At 40.9% G+C, this 20,530-nt stretch overlaps 2 protein-coding genes across 3 annotated transcripts in view; one reads left to right on the top strand and one right to left on the bottom strand.

The window, feature by feature from the left end:
• Positions 1–2,946, bottom strand: part of hspa12b (heat shock protein 12B) — a 31,254-nt gene extending 28,308 nt beyond the window's left edge. The window contains exon 1 of the mRNA XM_084043666.1: positions 2,711–2,946. Coding sequence (XP_083899792.1) covers positions 2,711–2,809 — 99 coding nt within the window. The 5' untranslated portion in view covers positions 2,810–2,946. The remainder of the gene's footprint in view (positions 1–2,710) is intronic.
• Positions 2,947–5,542: 2,596 nt separating this feature from the next.
• paip2b (poly(A) binding protein interacting protein 2B) lies at positions 5,543–18,745 on the top strand. 2 transcript variants are annotated; one of them, XM_084043413.1, is made up of 4 exons: positions 5,543–5,846; positions 14,687–14,853; positions 15,867–16,049; positions 16,456–18,745. In XM_084043413.1, the coding sequence occupies exons 2-4, from the start codon at positions 14,698–14,700 to the stop codon at positions 16,510–16,512; spliced, it is 396 nt and encodes a 131-aa protein (XP_083899539.1). In that variant the 5' UTR covers positions 5,543–5,846; positions 14,687–14,697; the 3' UTR covers positions 16,513–18,745. The 2 variants fall into 2 exon arrangements, with proteins under 2 accessions (XP_083899539.1, XP_083899538.1); XM_084043412.1 differs by lacking the exon at positions 5,543–5,846 and adding an exon at positions 6,360–6,696.
• Positions 18,746–20,530: the final 1,785 nt, after the last annotated feature.

Raw genomic sequence — 20,530 nt, 5'->3', positions numbered from 1 at the left:
TACTGGCAGCACAAGAATATGAATTATTTTTGAAACTTTCTGGTTTGAAAATTTCTCAAAATGTTAAAATGTTCTGCCTATAATGACCAAAATAGAGTGGTTTAAAGAGGTTAAGAAAATATATGTACGTAGAGACTACAGGCTCCATACGCTTTTTATTTTATGGCCCAGTCTTAAAAACTGAAAACACTGCCCACTGGACGGATGTAATAATACATGTAGCTAACAGCCCTGTGTGGATTAGTGTTTGAACAGTGTTTCCCAAACAATGGGTCGGAACCCAATTTTGGATCACAGACCCATTTTTATGGGAAGAGAGTAAATATCCCTTTTTTGCTTTCAACACAAAACATTTTATTTAAAAAAAAAAACATTTCTCAAAAGAAGTTCATAAATATTGAGATAAACAAAATACAAATCCCTACAAGCTCACAACACATCGCATCGTGACACGTTGTCAGCTTGTAGATTTACACTAGTTTGGGTCTCTTCATCTTCTGGGTCTTGAGCTAAAAAGTTTGGGAACCACTGCAATAGAAAAGGCCTACGTGTGCATTAAGAAAGGCCATATTGTACCTTTTACCGCCTACGTGTGTGATAACGCGCAAGTTCCTGTTCACATGAATATCGGCGCATGAGAGGGTGTGTCATAATAGTGTTCCAGCCTGGGTGAATATGCATCTATGTCTGTCACTGTGTGTGTGTGTGTGTGTGTGTGTGTGTGTGTGTGTGTGTGTGTGTGTGTGTGTGTGTGTGTGTGTGTGTGTGTGTGTGTGTGTGCACGCGTGTCTTCCGCCCCAGCCTTTCCTGTGGCCATGGGTCCACACCCTTGGCTGTGACACACACGCACGCACGCACGCATGCACGCACTCACTCACTCACTCACTCACTCACTCACTCACTCACTCACTCACTCAATCAATCACTCACTGTCTGTCTCTCAACTCACTCACCCAACCACCCACCCACCCACCCACACACGCACGTACGCAGCCAGGCAGGCACGCACGCACATATGCATGCAACAAAGACTTACTTGAACCCTTTTGCTCTTTGGAGAGCATAGGTCATTCATGCATGCACCAATGCATTGCATACACTAAACACTTCCGCACAAACTGCCCTTCGACAAGAGAGAGAAAGGTACTGGGGGTGGCGTGGTACAGGAAAATAATTTATGATTTATGATTGAACAGCAATGTTGCAGTGAAGAAGGGGGTTAAGGAAGCAAGAGGGAGAAACAGGAAGTGTGAGACCGGATAGTGAAAGTGGAGTGTAGCTTGAATGGACGGGTCTGTTACTGAGGCAGACAGGACCTCCTGCTGAGCCCACAGACAGGAGGAAGACATTAGAAGACTTACAGACAGACTGAAATACAACATTCTGGGGTCTCAATCAGGGGGTCAAAGATGCTTGTATAATACAAGCATCTTTGACCCCCTGATTGAGACCCCAGAATGAAGAAATGGAAAGGGTCTCAAAGATCGAGCGAACCATTTCCACTATTCTAGGCTGAAAAGCTCACATTCATGTCAATATATTTGTTGAAACATGCAGTTCGGAGTCAGATGAAGCTTTTTTTCCTGGAGCGCTTGTTCGCAGGTTTGCATTGTTTTCTGTGGAAATTTACTTCTGCTTTTTGTGCCGGCGTGTAGGCCAAACAGTAAATGTGTGTGTGTGTGTGTGTGTGAGAGAGTGTGTGAGTGAGAGAGAGAGTGCACACACACATTGCACGTAATACATTCATGTCTTTTGTCTGCTTTGAATCCCCTGTATGTTATGTATGAAAGATGTCTGTGGTAGCGACAATGTGCTTCAAATATCTGCTTTGTGTATAGTTAGCTAATGTATAACAGATTAATCTGAAACGAGAAAGCAGGATGTACTAGAAAATATTGGACTGATGATAGAGCTTGTATGTGCATATATACGTGCGTGTGTGTATGCATGCATGCGCACATGCACACATTTAAGGGTTGTTAAATCTATGCATGTGTGTGCTCCTGCTTCAAAAAATGGGTTGCACAGTGTGTTACCGCGTCCCATGACCAATGAATCCCATTAGTGAAATTGGGTAGAGAATCAGGGACAGGTGAGGGCGGACAAGGAGCCATTAAATGTCCCTCTGGTGCCTCACTGTGGCAGCTGATGATGGTGCATGTAATTGACTGCGTTTTGCATCAGAATGCATTGTCCACATCATTAGCCTCATAGCATAATTGCCTATGTTATTTCATGTTAGCATAATTGCCTTTTATTTAGTATTTTAGCATAATTGGTTGCCTATGTTTTTTTGGTCAAATTGACATTTCTGCCTTACTCTACTCTCCTAACACTGCTGCTTCATTGTGCCTTATTGCCTATGTCCTCAGCATATCAGAATGCTTGTTATATTCTAAAACCACTTTCTGCCTGAGTCATTTTAAGTCAACTTTTGGACTTAGGGCTTAGGCAGATTTTTTTTTTTTTGTAATGTAACAAGCATTCTGATATGCTGAGGACATGGGAAATAAGGCAGGGTGAATCAACAGTGTCAGGAGAGTAGAGTTAGGCAGAAATAAATAAAGGAAGATATAAATTACTTAATAGGCAAGATTATTGCCTAAGTCAACTAGATGAATAGGCAGATAGTGGGTTTTCATTTCTTCTTTTCTGAAAACCTTAAAAATATGTCTTAGACAATTATCTAAGAGGTGCCAGGGTGTCTCACCTGGTAGAGTGCATTACATAAGGCTCGGTTCTTGCACAGCCGGCCCGGGTTCAAGTCCGGCTTTGCTGCATGTCCTTCCCCACCTCTTTCTCCTGCCATTTCCTCTCTCTCTCCACTGTCACTATCAAAAAGCAGATTTGTTTTCAATAAATGAATGAATAAAAAAATCAAATATAATGCAAGTTCAATTTCTTTGATGAAGTCATGAAAATAATTACTTTGAAAACCACTGCCCTAAGGTACAGTCATTTTGGTTACAACAAGTTAACAAAACTCTATCAAAATTTTAGAATATTCCATGCTGCCCCTACTAAATCCTCCTACCGTATGTCTGTGCATGAACACATGAACAATCTGTCTTTCCAGTCTGCGGCCAAGAAAATTCTGCTAATAGGCCTGTGCAATCTCTGGGTCACGGGCAGTGGTGGAAAAAGTACTCAAATGTTTTACTTAAGTAAAAGTATCAATACTGCCATGCAGAAATACTCTGTTACAAGTAAAAGTCCAGTATTCAAAATGTACTTGTGAACAGGATGTATTTGTGTTTCAAAATTGCACAGAGCCAATTACTGAACTTGAATAATACAAGTTAAAGTAGAAATAGAGATATAATGGTAAGTGGCTTTGGGATAATTATGTTCCTTAACTGTGTTGAAATACAATACAAAATAGAATATTTTGCATAGCTTGTTGATAATATTCCTGAACACAGGCCTCAGAAAATAAACAACAGTCATCACAATTTACAAAATGTAATGTCCTGCAGTTCATTAAATGAGTAGTTAAGCAGTTATTCATGTTTTCTTTTCTTTTTTTTGCATGTTTGAGGTTGTGACTCCACTGCAATGTTTTATTGTAGACAGTTTTGGCAGACAAGATGCCCTCTTCAGTTCCTTGTCTATAATAAAATATTGCATTAGCTATGATCCCTTTGAAATTGGATATACTGCATAGTGAGTATGTTTACTTTTGGTACTTTAAGTTTTTATTTTGATGCCAATGCTTTTGTACTTTTACTCAAGTAAATTTTGAATACCAAACTTGTAATTGTAACAGACTATTTCTACAGTAGGATATTGATACTTTTACTTAAGTAAAACATGTGAGTACTTCTTAGGTTCCTCCATCACTGCCTCCAGTCCTGGCACCAGGAGCATTGAGCATAGACACTGGCTCACAGGCCTCCAGGCACCAGGTGCAGGGATTGTCCGGTGACTGAAATCCTGCTTCACACCTGTAAAAGACACAAGAGAGATACTTAAATCATATAATAATATTTAGCTGCAATATTTATAGTATGCTGATTAACAAATAATAATATACAGGAGTGTTAGTGGCACCCTCTGCTGTGATATGAAGGTAACGCGTGTTCTTATGTACAGCTCTACAGTCTGGGGCATCTGTGTGTTCTCTTCTTATCTGTTCAGTAGTGGAAAAAGTATTACATTTAGTAAAAGTATCAATACTGCAATGTAGAAATACTCTGTTACAAGTCCGGAATTCAACATCTACTTGAGTAAAAGTACAAAATTATTGGTATCAAAATATACTTAAAGTACCAAAAGTAGAAAGTACTCATTGTGTAGAATGTCCCATTTCACTAGTTTTCAAATAGTATAAAAAAAGTATAGATTGTATACAAATCTATTGAAAATAGCAGATCTACAAGCTCACAATTTGTTGCATCGAGGCGCATTGTGAGCTTGTAGATCGGCAAATTTCAAATGAAATGCATATAGGGTTGAAGTGGCAATAATAATCAAAATCTACAAAGTAACTAGTAACTACATTTTTCAAATAATTGTGGTGGAGTAAAAGTACAATATTTGCAGCACGTAAAGCAACAAGTAAAAGCCCATAATTCAAAATTGACTTGAGTAAAAGCACAAACGTATTGGTATCAAAATGGAGAAAGTACTCATTATGGTCCAAATGTATACAATGTATACAAATCTTGAAAATAGCAGATCTACAAGTCTGTTTCTTCTCATCTGTCCAGTGGTGGAAAAAGTATTCGGCTATTTTCAAATGGCCGAAATGTATAGGGCTGAAGTGAATGTTTTGTAATAATAATACAAATCTACAAAGTAACTAGTCAAGTTTTCAATTAATTGTAGTGGAGTAAAAGTACAGTATTTGGCTCTGAGATGTTACAGTGGAGTAGCAGTAGCTCTGGTCCATAGCCTAGAGAACTCCTTCTAGGCTATGGACCAGAGTTAGAGTACAAGTAACAGTATAGAATATTGGAAATACTCCAGTAAAGTAAAAGTACCTAAAAGTAAATGTACTTAATTACTTCACACCACTGAACATTGATCCAAAATAATAAACAGCAACAGCAGCAGAAGAAAAATAGGCTTATTATGTTTGTTTACTTAAATTGGATAGGATAGGGGCGGGTCGTATCGAGTCATAAGCCAATAGCATAACCGAACGTTGTCGATCGTCATGCACGCCAACCAATCGCCGACGCGTACAGCTGGACAAATGCGGCCACGTGACCACCTTTCTCTTTTTTACCCTCCCTCCCTCACTCAGGGTTGCCATGTCCGCTTACTATAAGCGAGTTTGGGCTTGTTTTGTGGTTTGCGTTTTTTGGTCTTGTTTTTAAAGTGTAATTATTTGGGCTTGTTTTTTTTATTATTATTTGAACCAGTTCGCAAACATTTGCATGTCAAGTACGGCCAAATTAAAGTATTTCTCCGCATTCACGACGCGTTGTGAGCTTGTAGATTGGCTATTTTACAATAGCCAATAAACATGACATATCTATCGTGGCTTCTTCGGGGCTTGTTTTGTTAGACCTGGCTGGCTGCTTGTTTCTCCCAGAAAACCTGGCAACACTGCCCTCACTGTTGGTGGACACAAGAAGAAGAAATCGTGGATTTTTGTCCGTTTTGCGGCCAAAATAGCGAAAGAAAGAAACGGACAAAGAAGACAGGACACACTATTCCCGCAGTGGCGACGGATCGAGGGCCACGCGTGATTATCGGGTTTAAAAGTGCAAGAATCGCGGGGTCTTGTTGCGGGTCTGAAGAAAAGGAGACGTGTGTGTTTTTTTCTTCAACAGCTGTCTTACAAATTAGCGACGGATTCTCTGTTTTCGTTTCGAACTAGTCTGCTCAGTGTGTTGTTGGTGAGTACACAATGGTGGAGGTGGAGGAGGACACGCATAGGCTGCACGCACGCACGTACACACACATACACACGAGGGTGTCGCTTCTTGCCAAAAAAAGAACAGATCTACAAGCTAGCAACGCGTTGCTAGCTTGTAGATCTGTCCTTTTTTTTGTTGTTGCAAGCGACACTGTGGTACTACGGAGTATAAATGGCTTGACACGCTGTCAAGTTGAACCAAAATCATCTTATTAACATTTTATGTAGTGAATATAAACATAAGGGAATGCCTAACCTTTATATTATCTCGAGGTGGTCCACACACTTATAAACAAACCATAAAGACAGGCAATCACACAAAATAAAAACCCATTTATGGATTACGTTTCTTATTCGTGATTGATTATATTAAACGTTATAAACAGTTGAAGAGCCTGAAAGAAAGCCACGCAGGCATTTGTGTGTTTTGAAGAAGAGGGTGAGGAGGGTGTGATGATGATGAGGGGCGCTTCTTCTTGTTGGGTGTTTGTTCACACAGTACAGACCACATGACCACAAAGCAGCGACCCACAGCCTCTCTCTCATATCTGTACTGCTGTGCTAGGCTAAGAGGCTAGGCTAGCTGGATTTAGCTCATGTGAAGCTACGTACGCAGCATCGTCGAGCCAGCCACCACCACCAAGACAACAAGATATTTATAATTATCATTAACATCGACCCCACACGGCCACGCGAGAAGAAAAACACTCGATCACACGCTGCCGCGAGTGAGCTCAGCTGATACAAAGTTTCTGTTTTTGAACCGAACGAACGGATCGGTGTGTGCTTTTTTGAAGTGACGCCAGGACACGCAAAGCAAGCTATGCCAGGTAAACCCCTTCTATATATAACGACCGGCCCGACGGACCCGTGTTAATACCAAGTTAACCGAGCGTTATAATGATCAAACGCGTTGAGTTGTTTCGTTGACCCGGTTCGGCTGGCTCTGATCTCAACGATCGGCTCTCCAGGCCACCACCAACACCACCATGCTGCTGCTGGTGAAACAGCGTGCTAACTAGTAACGCTGCTAGTAGCGGCCTAGGGTTGGATAGATCAGCCACCAACCGACGCACACACACATACATACATACATAAACGGTGGTGTGTGTGTGTGGACGTGACGTCCATGTCTCTTTTTAATTTGTCGATATCGGTGACCTTTTATTATGAAGCGGATCAGTGGTTCGTGGGGTGGTGTTTTAGTTTGTTTGACAACCCTTCCACTTCCATAAAGACTTGTTTTGACCCGGGACCCCCAGACTATAGCCCCCACCACCAGCAGGCAGCCCCCTCACACACACACCACCTCCTCCTCCTCAAGCCGTCAGTGTCTCTTTGTTGTTGGGACACTTCTCTCTCTCTCTCTCTCTCTCTCTCTTTCTCCTTCCTCCACCCAATACGTTTCACACACATTCACACAGTAATGATATCGGGGACATGCTATTTACAGCTACGGCGGATAAAAGCGACGCGTTGTGTCGTGTGTTATTAGCCACTTAGCATTAGCCGGGGCTAAAGCTCAAGCCGTCCCCAATCCCTTTAACAACTTTTCGGAAACCTGACTGAGGCCTAGTAGGGTTTTGTAGCATTAGCTACCCCATTAGCTAGCCCCGTCCCGGCTGGTGCACTGCTGTCAACGTTGAAACGCTAGCAAAGCCTCGTTTCTCTTCACAACGCCGTACGTACGACCGTGTCGCTCGCCACCCCAAAAAAGAGCCGATATACAAACTAAACAGCACGTCAGCTAAAAAGCTGACGTGTTGTTTAGTTTGTATATCGGCTCTTTTTTCTTTGGGGTGGCACCATCGTACGGTTGAGTCAAACACGCCACGACGACGCAGCTCTCCACTCCATCCATGCACGGTGTATTATAACGTTACATAATCCGTTATGTAGCAGCAGGTCAATCTAACACACCGTCCTCTCCTCTCTCTCTCTCACATACACACCAACACAAGCCGGCTTTTGCCTTTACATATGTGACGTTTTATTATTTTTCAGAGTGCCTTTTCAATTGCAGGTTTGTTTCAATTGTACCATATGGCATGCTTACACAATGATACTGTAGGGCAATGGTTCTCAAACGTTTACATTTCAAGGTCTCCCCTTAACTCTGACAGTATACAAATGGAACCAATTGTTCCATTTGTATACTGTCAGAGTTACAGACTTGTAAGAGTTTATTTAGACTCCCCTAAAGGAACCGAGAGTCCATAGAATCCACTTTGAGAACCACTGCTGTAGTGTACAGTGCGTGCAGACAGCCAGACACAGAGCTGTCAACATGACTGCACTGACTGAAACGATAGGCACAATATTAATGTTTAACAATAGGCTGCTCTGTGTATATTATTACACAAGTGGGAGATGTCATCTTCAGTTCTGACCAAGAATGTTGTCTGTTCCAGCCTTTTTTATGTTAAGATGAATTTGTGTTTAGTCAGTGATGGAGTTTTTGTCACCAACCTTTTCAGCTACATTCTTGACACTCTTTTTTTCAGTTTGGAAAGTGTGGAGCTCACTTGCTTGGGGGTTATATGGAGAATTATGGTGTCCATGTACATTTCACATAAGACGAATTTGTCTTTTTATTTATTGTCACCAACTTCCATTTTCAGCTACATTCTTGACATTCATACCACTTTTCAGTTTGGAAAGTTTGGAGCTCACTAGCTTAGTTTGGGGATATATGAAGAGTTATGGTGTCCATGTACATTTCACAGTTTTAGATCGGCTTGTTAGATAACATCAGTGTCCCGGCAGAAACTTCAATTGTCGCACATGGCAACTTTAGATAGAGTGTGTTAAGCTTTTATCATCCATTATTCTACTAAACACTTGGCTGTAAATTATCAGGTTAAGAGAATAACAACAGATTACAGTAATCTGTTGTTCTCTCGAACATGATGATCTTCAGATTCCCTGTGCAATTAATCTCCTTTCCACTAAATTGAAATATGAAACGGCGTAATGGGCTTCAAGTTTATCTATCGGTACCAGTGGGTGAATGCATAGTGTGTTGACCTTGTGGTTGCAACGTTTCTGGTTCTATTCCAGCTGGAATACTCATAGGTTGCTGTCTCTCTATACTCTCCTATCTAAATCAACAATATAGCATAACAATATATATAATTGAAAAAGGATAAAGTAATAAAATGATGCCCTTGCAGGCATATTAGGCAGAGTGGATGGGTTGGGCTGGAACTGTACTTGCTAAATATTACATGCTGACTAACATATGGGTTATGCAATAGGAACGTTAGCGTTGCATGCAGTACATCCCAGCATGGCACACTGTGTGTCCCTGTTTTCCTTTTATTTATGCACACGCCCCCATATAGCCTGTTCCCTTCACCCTTTGAAAACTGATTTTAGGCTTAGGAGCATATGTTATATCTTGAATGGGGGGGGGGTTATATTTTAAAGGACATCCAGCTTGTCATTTCCAATGCAGTTTTCTGAATTCCTGTTTTACTGCATTTTGTATTGTTGTGGTTCAATTACAAATGTTAGTTTTAACACTAGTACTGTTGAACGAGTCCAATAGTTTACTATGGTACTTATTGTCAAACATTTGTGTTGTAAAAAAAATTGTTCCATAACATTTGCAGTATACTCAGTTTATAGGTCACTGTGAAAATCAACACGGGACAGGCAGAAAGGCAGCATTCCCATACTCAACAGTACCCCTGGCGTTTCAGTGTGCTAATATACATGAATTAATGTGGCATTGTTAAAATTACACGGCTTGAAATGTAAGTTTGTGGCATGCTACAGCAAAGCTTCAATCCTGATTTTATATACTTGTTTATCATTATTTGTCTTCAAGGTAGACTTATATCTCAACTTAGTGTTATTACACCATGAAAGCAGCCAGGCAGACGCACCTAATTAGTAACCTAATTAGATTATATATGTGAGTGCATATTCATCTGTAGGCATTGATGACATCACACAGATACACACAGACATTTTGCTCATATGTCATACTCGGTTGTTTTTTCAAACCAAAAGGACAGGACCATGTAATGTAAACATCACAATCTGCCTGATCTTGAAAATGGTTTATTCTGGGGTTAGGGTTAAGCATTGGCGGCTAGGTGTTCGGGAATGTGTCAATCTCAGGCCTGTGTCCTCACATGTTGAGCTTTACAAAGTTTATAGGGGATTAGTGGCGATCATTGACAAGTTTGCACATTGTCATCTCTGGTGCTGAAACTGGAACACTATGCATGAGTCATGACAAGTCTGGTTGGAGTGGCTCACTGCAGGTGAACCTGTTTTGACTGAGAGTTGGGACTTGGAACCTTGATGGTGACAGCGGCTGGAGAGATGGCTACACCTTCACGTTCCCTGCTCAAATCTCGCATTCTAGTTTTGGTCTACTTTTTCTGTTTTTCAGTGATTGTTATTGCACTCTGTTCTGTTCCAATTCTTTCCAGCTCTTTCAGCTGTAATCTCATTCCTTATTCTGAGCCATTTCGTTCTGACATTATGCTTAACTGTGTGTGTTACAGTAGTTGGAACAGCCTTCTCTGACATTATGAAACAACGTTATGTACAAAAGCCAGAACGTCGTCCAACTTCTCTCACACGTCTATGGGCATCTCTATAGGCCACAGTGTTCAAGGTTAATAATTACAGATGGTGGCCTTTTACCACACCGCTGCTATTCACAAGAATTACATACCCCTGCCATCATTGACTACCACCATAATGAGCCATTCCTTACAGCCTGGTTAAATGGCTAAAAGAGTAGTTGGTGCCTTGAAAAAAAGGTTACGTTTTTTTGAGACATAACTTTTGTAATCTTTTAAAAGTGAAATGTGATTCAGAACCAAACGATAAACCAATACCAGTGCAATAAGTCTTTGTCTGAATCTTGACTATTAAAAACCCAGCAGCTTTACAACAATCTTTAACATCTTACAACAAGAATTTCCTAATATCATACTTAAAGGGCAAGACCACTTTGGTAGAGGTTTGGGTTGTGTAGTTACCTTGCCATGATGTAACTCCAAAGGTGGGCAAGAAATAAAAAATAATTGCTCCATTGATTAGAAATTGATAATTCAAAATATGCTCCTCATTGACTTACATTGTACGGTAAAACTGCTCTCAAAGTCACTCTTTTAGCACAAAAACGAACGCAAACAAAGTTGATTCAGACAATATAGAACATCACCAAACCCAGTACTGTTTTTTTTATATAAAAATGTCAACTTCCTGTTGATTTTGCCATTTTTAATAAGTAGAAAACCCGGACTGGTTCGGCGGATCCGGATCCATATCTTCAAATAGTAAAATCAACAGGAAGTTGACATTTTTATAAAAAAAAAAAACGGTACTGTGTTTGGTGATGTTCTATATTGTCTGAATCAGCTATGTTTGGGTTCATTTATGTGCTAAAAGAGTGACTTTGAGAGCTGTTTCACCGTACAATGTAAGTCAATGAGGAGTATATTTTGAATTATCAATTTCTAATCAATGGAGGAATTATTTTTTATTTCTTGTCCACCTTTGGAGTTGCATCATGGCAAGGTAACTACACAACCCAAACCTCTACCAAAGTGGTCTTACCCTTTAAGGATTTTTGACAAGAAAACCAGTTTATCATCTTTAGCTAACTTTAGTTACCCTTTAGGCATGTGACAATATTGCACAAGTGCTGAAAACTCTTTCTGAGGGAGCACTTCAGATTCAACTAGTTGGCTAACCAATGGAAAGTTTATACTATTCCAGAGGATCGAATCTGACTGTCAGCATTTGGTCTTAACAGGTAGGCCTTCATTTCATCCTTTTCAGAGATGGGGAAGCGGATGCAGTTACAGTACAGTTTAAAAAAGCTGGCCAGTGTCCTCTTGGCTTTGTCTTTGTTCTGCCGCAGGGCTCTTGTGGGAAGGTAGATGTAGGCTGAGCCCATGATGCGGTCAGCTTATACGGTCAGCAGCAGGTAACTCCAGCTCAGATGCAGCTCTGGCTTGTATTTCCTCTGGCTTGTCACGGTCAATGTATTGGGTTTTTGAACCTTGGATCAACAAGCGATGCCATATCCAGCAGGTCATCATCAGTGGTGGGATCCTGATGCTTGGCAGTGAGGTAATTGTTAATGTTTGGATTAATTGCTTTTGTGAGCTAAGTGTTAAGTTCATTTAGGGTGAAATTGTGACTTTAAATTACAGGTGAAGCACTGGCTTTCCGTAAGATGCAGTCACATAGTCCTTACTTTAGGCCCTTATCCACTTTCAACCTGTGTTGTCCCTATTTCGGGCATGATATTATAGGCGAAACATGTCAAAGAATGTCATCATTTTCAACAGTAGCGAAAACAGCTGCTCTACAAGCTCAACGCATCACAATGCGTTGAGCTTGCTATTTATTGTACGACAAAGTATATAGTGCTTAAAGGGGAATGAAACCCTAGGCTGATTTTGTAGGTTGTTCCAATTCAGATTAAAAACATGGCAGGCTTGTAAGAAACACAGCAGCTGATAAAATTAATAAAGGGTGTGTTAAATTTAAGATGTGCCCAGGGCCATGGGTGTGCATGTGCAAGCATACGGTATTTACATGCCTAAATCTATCACAGCCATTATTCATTTGATTAGCTGCAGCTGCATTACTTGCGTCACGGTGTACTATAAGGTCAGCCTTATGAAGCCTGCCATGTTTTTACCCTGCTGTAATTTTTAACATGAAGTGGAAAAACAAAATACAAATCAGCCTAGGGTTTCATCCCCTTTATCCATTTAGACCTACACGTTGTTTTACCTTTCAATCCGGGACAGCATCTGTGTCATTTTAGATGTTGCTAAATATATATAGCAACATACATTTTTATTTTTATTTTTTGAATACAAATGTTACGGTTTTTAGAATCGACCTCCAATCTAAAAAGGTGCCGAATTCACAAATCTTTCACATCAATTATATTTTTTTGCAATGATGGCACCAAAATGCCTCGTCGTCTTGTCTGCCTTCAGGACCTGAGAAATGGTGATTTGGTTTCTGCTGAGGTAGTAAAGATAATATAAAGAAAATGTATTGATCAGTTTGAGTACATTTTTTATTCACAACTGTTGTCTTTTTAGTTGTAATATTTTATTGAAAACGGTGATTATAATTTTTCATAAAACATTATTTGTGTATTTTAAATAATATTGTAGACTAATCTCATAATTTTACTCTGTTCTGTGTTCATTTTCTACTGTATTTCTTTGATTATTAATGGAACAGTAATGTCATTATGAACCAACTATTATCTGAATACGAGTGGCAATATTTTCAGACTCTTTCAGTCCCCAACATTCAAGCGCTTCCCTTAGGCTCTGTACTATATGAGCTCCACCGTGGGCTCTTATGGGAAGTATGTTTTGAACACAAGCACTGCACAGCTTCCAGTCATGAATGAAATGAATGGTCTCACTCAAATAAGGTTTGAATTGCAGCTAGACCATAAATCACTTGTAACAAAAAAGCTGGACATTTTGAACTTTCAGTTGAATCTTGTCACCGCATTCGGAATACAGCCGTGGAATGGCCTTGTTGGACAGTGGAAATGTGTCCTTCTAGACTACTAGCACACGTATGCCTTGTGGAGCACATTATGAATCCTGTGATGTGAACAACGGCTCTTGTACATTGTCACATTAGGGTGACCTTATAGTGAATATGTCATGGGTGAACGATATGGCCAGAACATATCACAATTCTTAGGCATATCCACTACATCAAATTGATGGCCTTTAAAAAATATACTTTATTTTGGCATTTTATGTTTTATTCCAGATAGGACGGCAGAGAGAGGGCCTGATAACTTTCAGTAAAAAGCCCCATGTCATATTTGAACCGGGGTCATCTGTGAGAAGGACTATAGCCTTATTTATATGGTGGTAATGCGCTCTTACTCTGTGGGACGGACCGTGGATCACATTTTATCTTCTTTTCATATAGCTTTTGTTATACTTTTTTTTTTCAAGTTATGGTGAGAAATAAGGATGTAACGATATTATTGTGGATGTACAACGGTATCAAATTATTATTTTATTTGTGGAGGGAGCTATGAACGTTTTCACGCGGATCATGTGTGCACAGATTCATAGATCTTAATAATATCTCCTGTTACAAACCTTGGCAGATGTTGTGGGGATCGAGACACACAATATCTGCAATGATGATTGCTATGAACACACACTGACTTGTTATTGTGATATCATATGGTGAGTTTTTGATATGGTTACATCCCTATTGAGAAAGCAAGTCTGTGGAAGCTGTGTGTATGAGAGCATAGCATGCACTGAGACTCTACTGTAAAGGCAGATGGTGGTGAAAATAAATGATCACTCAAAATCATCATATGGCACACCCTTGTTGGGTACCCAAACATGACAAGAGTCCTGTTTTAATGTACCTGGGTCCCACAAAGAAGCTAAGTGATACTCTGTTTGGCTCCTGTGTGGGAGAAAAACTTCCATGCAAATCATAAAAGCCAAGAATGTCCAGCTGCTGCTATGAATGGGGTGATGAACACATGCCAAGTTGTTTGGCTTCAAGTAAAAAAAAAGCAAAATGGAAAAAGATGATAAAAGGGAAGTATGTGGGTTTGTTTATGTGGATGCCATCTGTCTCCCTTATTTTAAATGGTCAAAATGTGCTGTGAGCCCTCCGTATGTGCACAATACAGGAATGAGGAGTTTTCAAATGTGTTTAGAGTTTTCTGTTGGGGTCTAATGCTGTTGCATGCACAGCTAATGGAGATACATTTCCTTCATGGTGACATTCATCTAATGATAACATTCATGTAATTGTCTCTGTCAGAGCCGGCTGAGATGAGCGGTCCCGAGGTGGCCAAGACACCGGGAGGCGGAGCTCCGGGGAAGGAGGGGAAAGAGCCTGTAGCCAATGGACACGCAGGAGAAGGCGGAGAGGCTAACCCATTTGCCGAGTACATGTGGATGGAGAACGAAGAAGAGTACAACAGACAGGTGCGTAAGTGTGTTATGCCATCAGTCATGTATGCTATAGGCAAGTTGCATTTTGCTTCATGGTTTGCAGAATTGTCTGCGGTTTTGAACGTGAATGCTTTTAAGTGTAACCCAAAGCTAATAAATTTCCATCTTTGATAATATTCCGTCTTTTTTTGTGAGTGATAGTGGTGTCCGTGGCTAGCCTATTAAATGGCGCTGCCGCTGGTAGTCAATATGGAAATACTAGCGTAAACTTATATAAAGTATTGCAAAACACACCACAGTTTCGGCTTGTCAATGCTGATCCTCTTACTTCCTGAAGAGCTCAAGGTTCTTCATTTCCCTGAGCTGCATCTATAAAGCAGAAATCAGGTTGAAGCTTTGTAATGTGGTGACTGCAGCGTAAAATATCTTCCCTAACAAAAACACATCAGCATGGGATGGCCTTCACTGGCGCACACGTACATTCAGCCAAATCAAACCATGATTTTGCGATCATCCTATCCATGGTCACAAAATGTCCTTCTCTTCTGTGGCATTTAAAATAACATCTGGTTATTTGAATATTATAATAAGCGTTTCAAATTATAATAAGCATTCAGTCACACCCACAACTGCTAGATTAAAAATGTATCAGTATTCACTACTTCGTTCAGTACTAGTAGTGTTATTTCTGTCTAGTAGTGTTATTTCTGTCCGACTTGAGAGCAGAGCACGCTTCTGATTGTCTTGTCGGACTTACGTTTGGGACTTAAGTTTGTCAAATTGTTGCACCAGCCTTGCCTCCATCTCTTCGGTATTACTCATTTTCCTCTATCTCTTGGGGTCTACCATTACAATGATAATGGTATTATGTGCATAGATTGTTTCAGGGCTATTTTAATGAATGCCTCTGCACTCCTCTTGCCCTCATTTTTCTCTGTATATGCTATTTCTCTTACCTCTCTGTCCTGTCTGTAAATATATTTTCCACTAAATCACTCTGTCTGCCGTCCATGCATATAGTCTCATCTCTCGTTTGTGTGTGTCAGGTGGAGGAGGAGCTGTTGGAGCAGGAGTTCTTGGAGCGTTGCTTCCAGGAGATGCTCGAGGAGGAGGACCAGGATTGGTTCATCCCGTCCCGTGACCTCAACAACCAGGGGGTGGGCCAACTCCAGCAGCAACTCAACGGCCTGTCTGTCAATGATCACCACGGCAACCTGGAGGAAGTGGCGGTGAGACCACACACTCTTTTGACCACTTTAAACCTGGCGTCCCTACTTTGGGCATTTAGGGCAAATGCCCTAAATGTGATGCAACGCGTTGTGAAATTGTAGAACTTGTAGTGTCTACTTTTATTATTATCAATCAAAGAAATTGTCAGTCATTTCGTTGTATATTTACGTAACAGGCTTTGTATATTTAAGTCATTTGTCCTATCTGCCTTGTGCAAGTTTTGTTTTCAAAGCTTCAAGGGAATGTCATTTTTATTTATACAGTATGTTCAATGCCAAAAGCACAATTAAATCATTCATTGCAATTATTTGTATGATGATTAATCAACAAAAATGTCATGATTGTGACAGCCCTACTCACTGTCTCTTGTTTTTTCTTTACTTCTTTCCCTCCTACTGTCTGCAGAGGAAGAGCATCTTGAATCCTGAAGCGAAGGAGTTTGTCCCGGGAAAGAAATACTAGGAGACCCCCTCACCCCCATCGGAGCCTCCACACACATCTACATGCGCACGCACGCACACACACACCCACAGACACACACAGCAACTGCAGTTCTCAGAGACTCTGCGGCCTCAACCGCATACACACTTTACACATACAACACACACACACGTGTTAAGCCAATGTCGTGCTGGCGGGCCCAGTTGGGGGGTGGGGGGATTTCTTTCTTTTCTGTCTGTCTCTCTCTCTCTCTTTGGTTCTTTTTGCTTTTTATTTCCTGGTTGTTTCTTGTAAACTGAAGGGGGAGGCGGGAGGGCAGGGTGGTCATAGTACAGGGGTGGTAGGGAGGGTAAAAGCCTACTTTATACTTTGCCATACGACCGTGCTGTTTGCCGGAAATAACAGATTTCCATTTGGAAAAAAGGTCACGTGACGAGAATCTGTCATTTTCTGCAAGCGACGCGGCTGTGCGGTGGCGTGTAAATAAGCTTAAACTCAGCAATTCATTTCACGTCACACTGACGTCCACAGAGTACGGCGGCGCACAAACCGACGTCCCCTCGAACACAGGCAGCTACAGAGGAGCGATGCCGAGACACGTTTCTATCCTATTTTTGGTCTAAAAAAATAAATAAGCTAAGATGTTTTATTTGTGCAGCACTTCATTGCAGAGTGGCGTCAAATAGAATTCAACTCTCATTGGAGGATACTTTATAAAAATAATGGCAGTGAAGTTGGAAAGTGGCTCATTTGTATTTTTTTTTTGTCCCCCAGGGGACTGTTTGTGCCGCTGATACTCTGTAGAAGTCACCGTGCTTCTCTGCTCAGTCAGACCTGTTTAGCGTTTCCTCCCATGAGGTCATAATTAAGTTCTGTGACATCGGAAATATCACCTTTATTCATTTTCTGTGTATCGAGACACGCAGGTTATTATTTTGTACATAGCGTGGCCTGATTCCAATCCAAATAGAAGCTCTCCACAAGTTATTGATTTGTGTAGTGATCTTGAAAAGATCTGGACACATTATTACCATGGGTATTAAGTGGTTATTCCTAATTGATGAGGAAATACCATGGTTTGTATTTTGTTGTCCAGCTTGTGACAGGACGTGCATGATATTTAGATTCTCAGACTCGGACAAAGTGTAGTGTGTGGGCATGGGAAATCATGGAATGGTTTTAACTAAGATAATGTAAAAAAGGCTTTTTCCCTAATTCCAGTCTTAGAATCTGACTTTTTATTTCACAACATATTCCCCCACTTCCATTGGGATTTATGGGGCGAATGAACGAGTGTGGCAACAGAGTATTTGGTTTGGAACAGACCCATCTTGTCTCTTTCTGTCATAGTGACATTGTCCTGCATCAGATCATGTGTCCCTATCCAAATCAGGTTCTCCAATAGCCTCTTCTGTTTTTTTTTGTTTTTTTGCTTTCTTTATCTTTCTTCTGTATTGCTTTTTTTTTTTCTTTTTTGAGAGGACGAGGTGTTTTGTGTCTCTACTGGGTTGCCATAGCCTGTGGCGTCCATTCAGTCCAGTACAGTCGTGGTCGATAACACACAACCACGACAGTATTGCCTCCGAAAGGTTCCTTCTCCTTGTCCAGAAGCCGTAGATTGATCTTTTTTAGAAAGTTCACTGAAATCTCTTCTGAAGTGACTTTGCCTCAAGCAAATCATCTCTGTCCCATTCTGAACCAATAGGACAAAGGATGTGTTGGTGTACTGTTGCTTTTTGGGATATTTTCAGCGCACGGCGTTGTCTCATGCTTAAATGAAATGGCAGACCTACAAAGCTCACAACACGTCGAATCCGCGGCGCGCTGTGAACTTGTAGGTCGGCTATTTTCAATGCGCGATACCGTCGTGCGACAAAGTATGAATCAGGCTTAAGGCTTAAGAAGCAGCCATTTTCACCATTCAGGCTTTACCTCGGTATTAAAGTGTTCGCTTTAGCACTAGAGAAGCTTGAGTCAAAATCTTTTCAGATCTGCTTTCTGTGTATGAAGGGGACACATTAATGTGGGGGCCGGGCGTTTGGACCACAGCTGATGAAAGGCACCCTGGTGAAGCCAATAGGAATGTCCGCCAGGTGGATTGTGCAACATGAAATCATTTTTGGTGATTTTTGCTTGAGTTAGATGACGAAGGTCGTTTAAAAACAAAAGAGGTCCAGAAGACACAAAAATAACAAATTTCCATTCAAAGAAAAAATGGATGAAAAAAAAGATGAATAAAGATATTAAAGGCAAATGTTTTGTAATTGCATTCTGTTACACATATCAGACATGACGGATAGAAGATTACACCACAGCTGTTCCTGTTATCAACACGGGTGATGTTACTTATTGCTAGCCTTTACTGACACACTGGGTCATCAGGAAAATGTCAGTACAGACTTGACCAAATTGATATTGTTTGGATATTTGCCAGATGTATAACTATGGTGGTGTGACTCATTTAGCTGTACTCTAGGGCAGGGGTTCTCAAAGTGGGTGCCGCAGAATACTTTGATCGTTTTGGGAATTTATCAATATCACTTCAGTTTAACCACTTAGACCCTCTATACTTAGTAAAAACGGACCTGAGTTGCACTGTACTTGGTGCGTTATTTTCCCCATCTACCTAAATCTCTTTGTGAGCTTGTAGATCTGCTCTTTTTGGTGAATGTTCCCCCCAGAATATGGATTCTGGTGTAATCAAGTATAAAGTTATTTTCAATCTGTCTTAATGGAAAAGGATATTCTCTTAAATTTCCTTATGACATACTGTATCTTAGGAAAGATTTGCGTATTTACATATCGCAAAATCACAAATATAAGGTGCTATAAAGTTACAATGTAATTCAGGGGTGCCTTGAGCCAAAAACGTTTGAGAACCACTGCCCTAGGGGACTGTCCATACTGCCATCCATAGAAGGCTTTACTATTCATGTCAGCTTCTATACTGGTATCAATGTGGTTGAATAAGCAAAGAGATGTGCAAGTCTTAACATGTATGAGTGCCTTTTTAACATCAGTGATTGGACGTCTGTTCAATAATGGTTTCTGGTTTTGCATTTACAAGCTACTAGTGCAGTGCCCGTTCTGGGTGTGATATGAGAACACGCGTCTCATCTGACATGGCCAGTCGGTTTCTTTTCACCTGATAGGAGCTTCACCATGATGACGTAATGTGTGTTTGTGTGCACATGTGTGTTTGTCTATAAGCGATTGAGGGATAAAGTAGATACTAGAATGTTGAGCTGCTTCACACACATTTGGGGAGGTGCAAAAGGCCAGCAGTGTGGTGGTGGCACTTTACACTCTCTCTGCAGCTTCCATCTTTTCAGTACAAATTAGTAATATCTCTCACCTCTGTAACTATTGTGGGGGTTTCTTCCATAGGACTGGTTCAATGACCCCATCTGGAACAATGATTCTCTGCACTCTGGGTAAAACTCCATATAACAATTAGACCCACGTTTGAGGTGCTTACAGTACAATAATCTGCACACGTCTACCTTTCTGGAAAGGCCCCCTTTGGTGTGTTTGACTATCTGGTGTTGAGGAAGGCAAATGAGCATATCAACGTGACTGATTGAATATGGTGCTGTATTTAGCTTATATCCAATCCAAATTGCCTTCAGAGGTCAATATGGACTATGCATACCTGCCAAAACACTCAACAATGGATATATTTATTTCAGACATGGTTGGATAATGCTAAGACAATGCTAAGAAGGAATTTCACTTCAGAACCTTGACTATGATGTTTCGTGGACGACATAGTGATATGTAGTGAGACGAGGGAACAGGTTGAATCGAGTCTGGAAAGGTGGAGGCATGCACTAGAGAGAAGAGGAATGAAAGTCAGGAGTAAGAGGACAGTGGAACAGTAAGTATACAAGGAGGAGAGCAGAGGTGAAGGAGTTTATATTCCTGGCTGGGGTGAACTATCCAAAGTAATGGGGAGTGTGGAAGAGAGTGCAGGCAAGGTGGAACGGATGTAGGAAAGTGTCAGGGGGGATTTGTGACAGAAGTACCAGCAAGAGTGAGA

This window comes from Gymnoscopelus microlampas (assembly GCF_963454915.1).
Source record: "Gymnoscopelus microlampas genome assembly, chromosome: 19".
Classification (NCBI taxonomy): Eukaryota; Metazoa; Chordata; class Actinopteri; order Myctophiformes; family Myctophidae; genus Gymnoscopelus; species Gymnoscopelus microlampas.
This window is presented reverse-complemented; position numbering and strand designations above follow the sequence as displayed.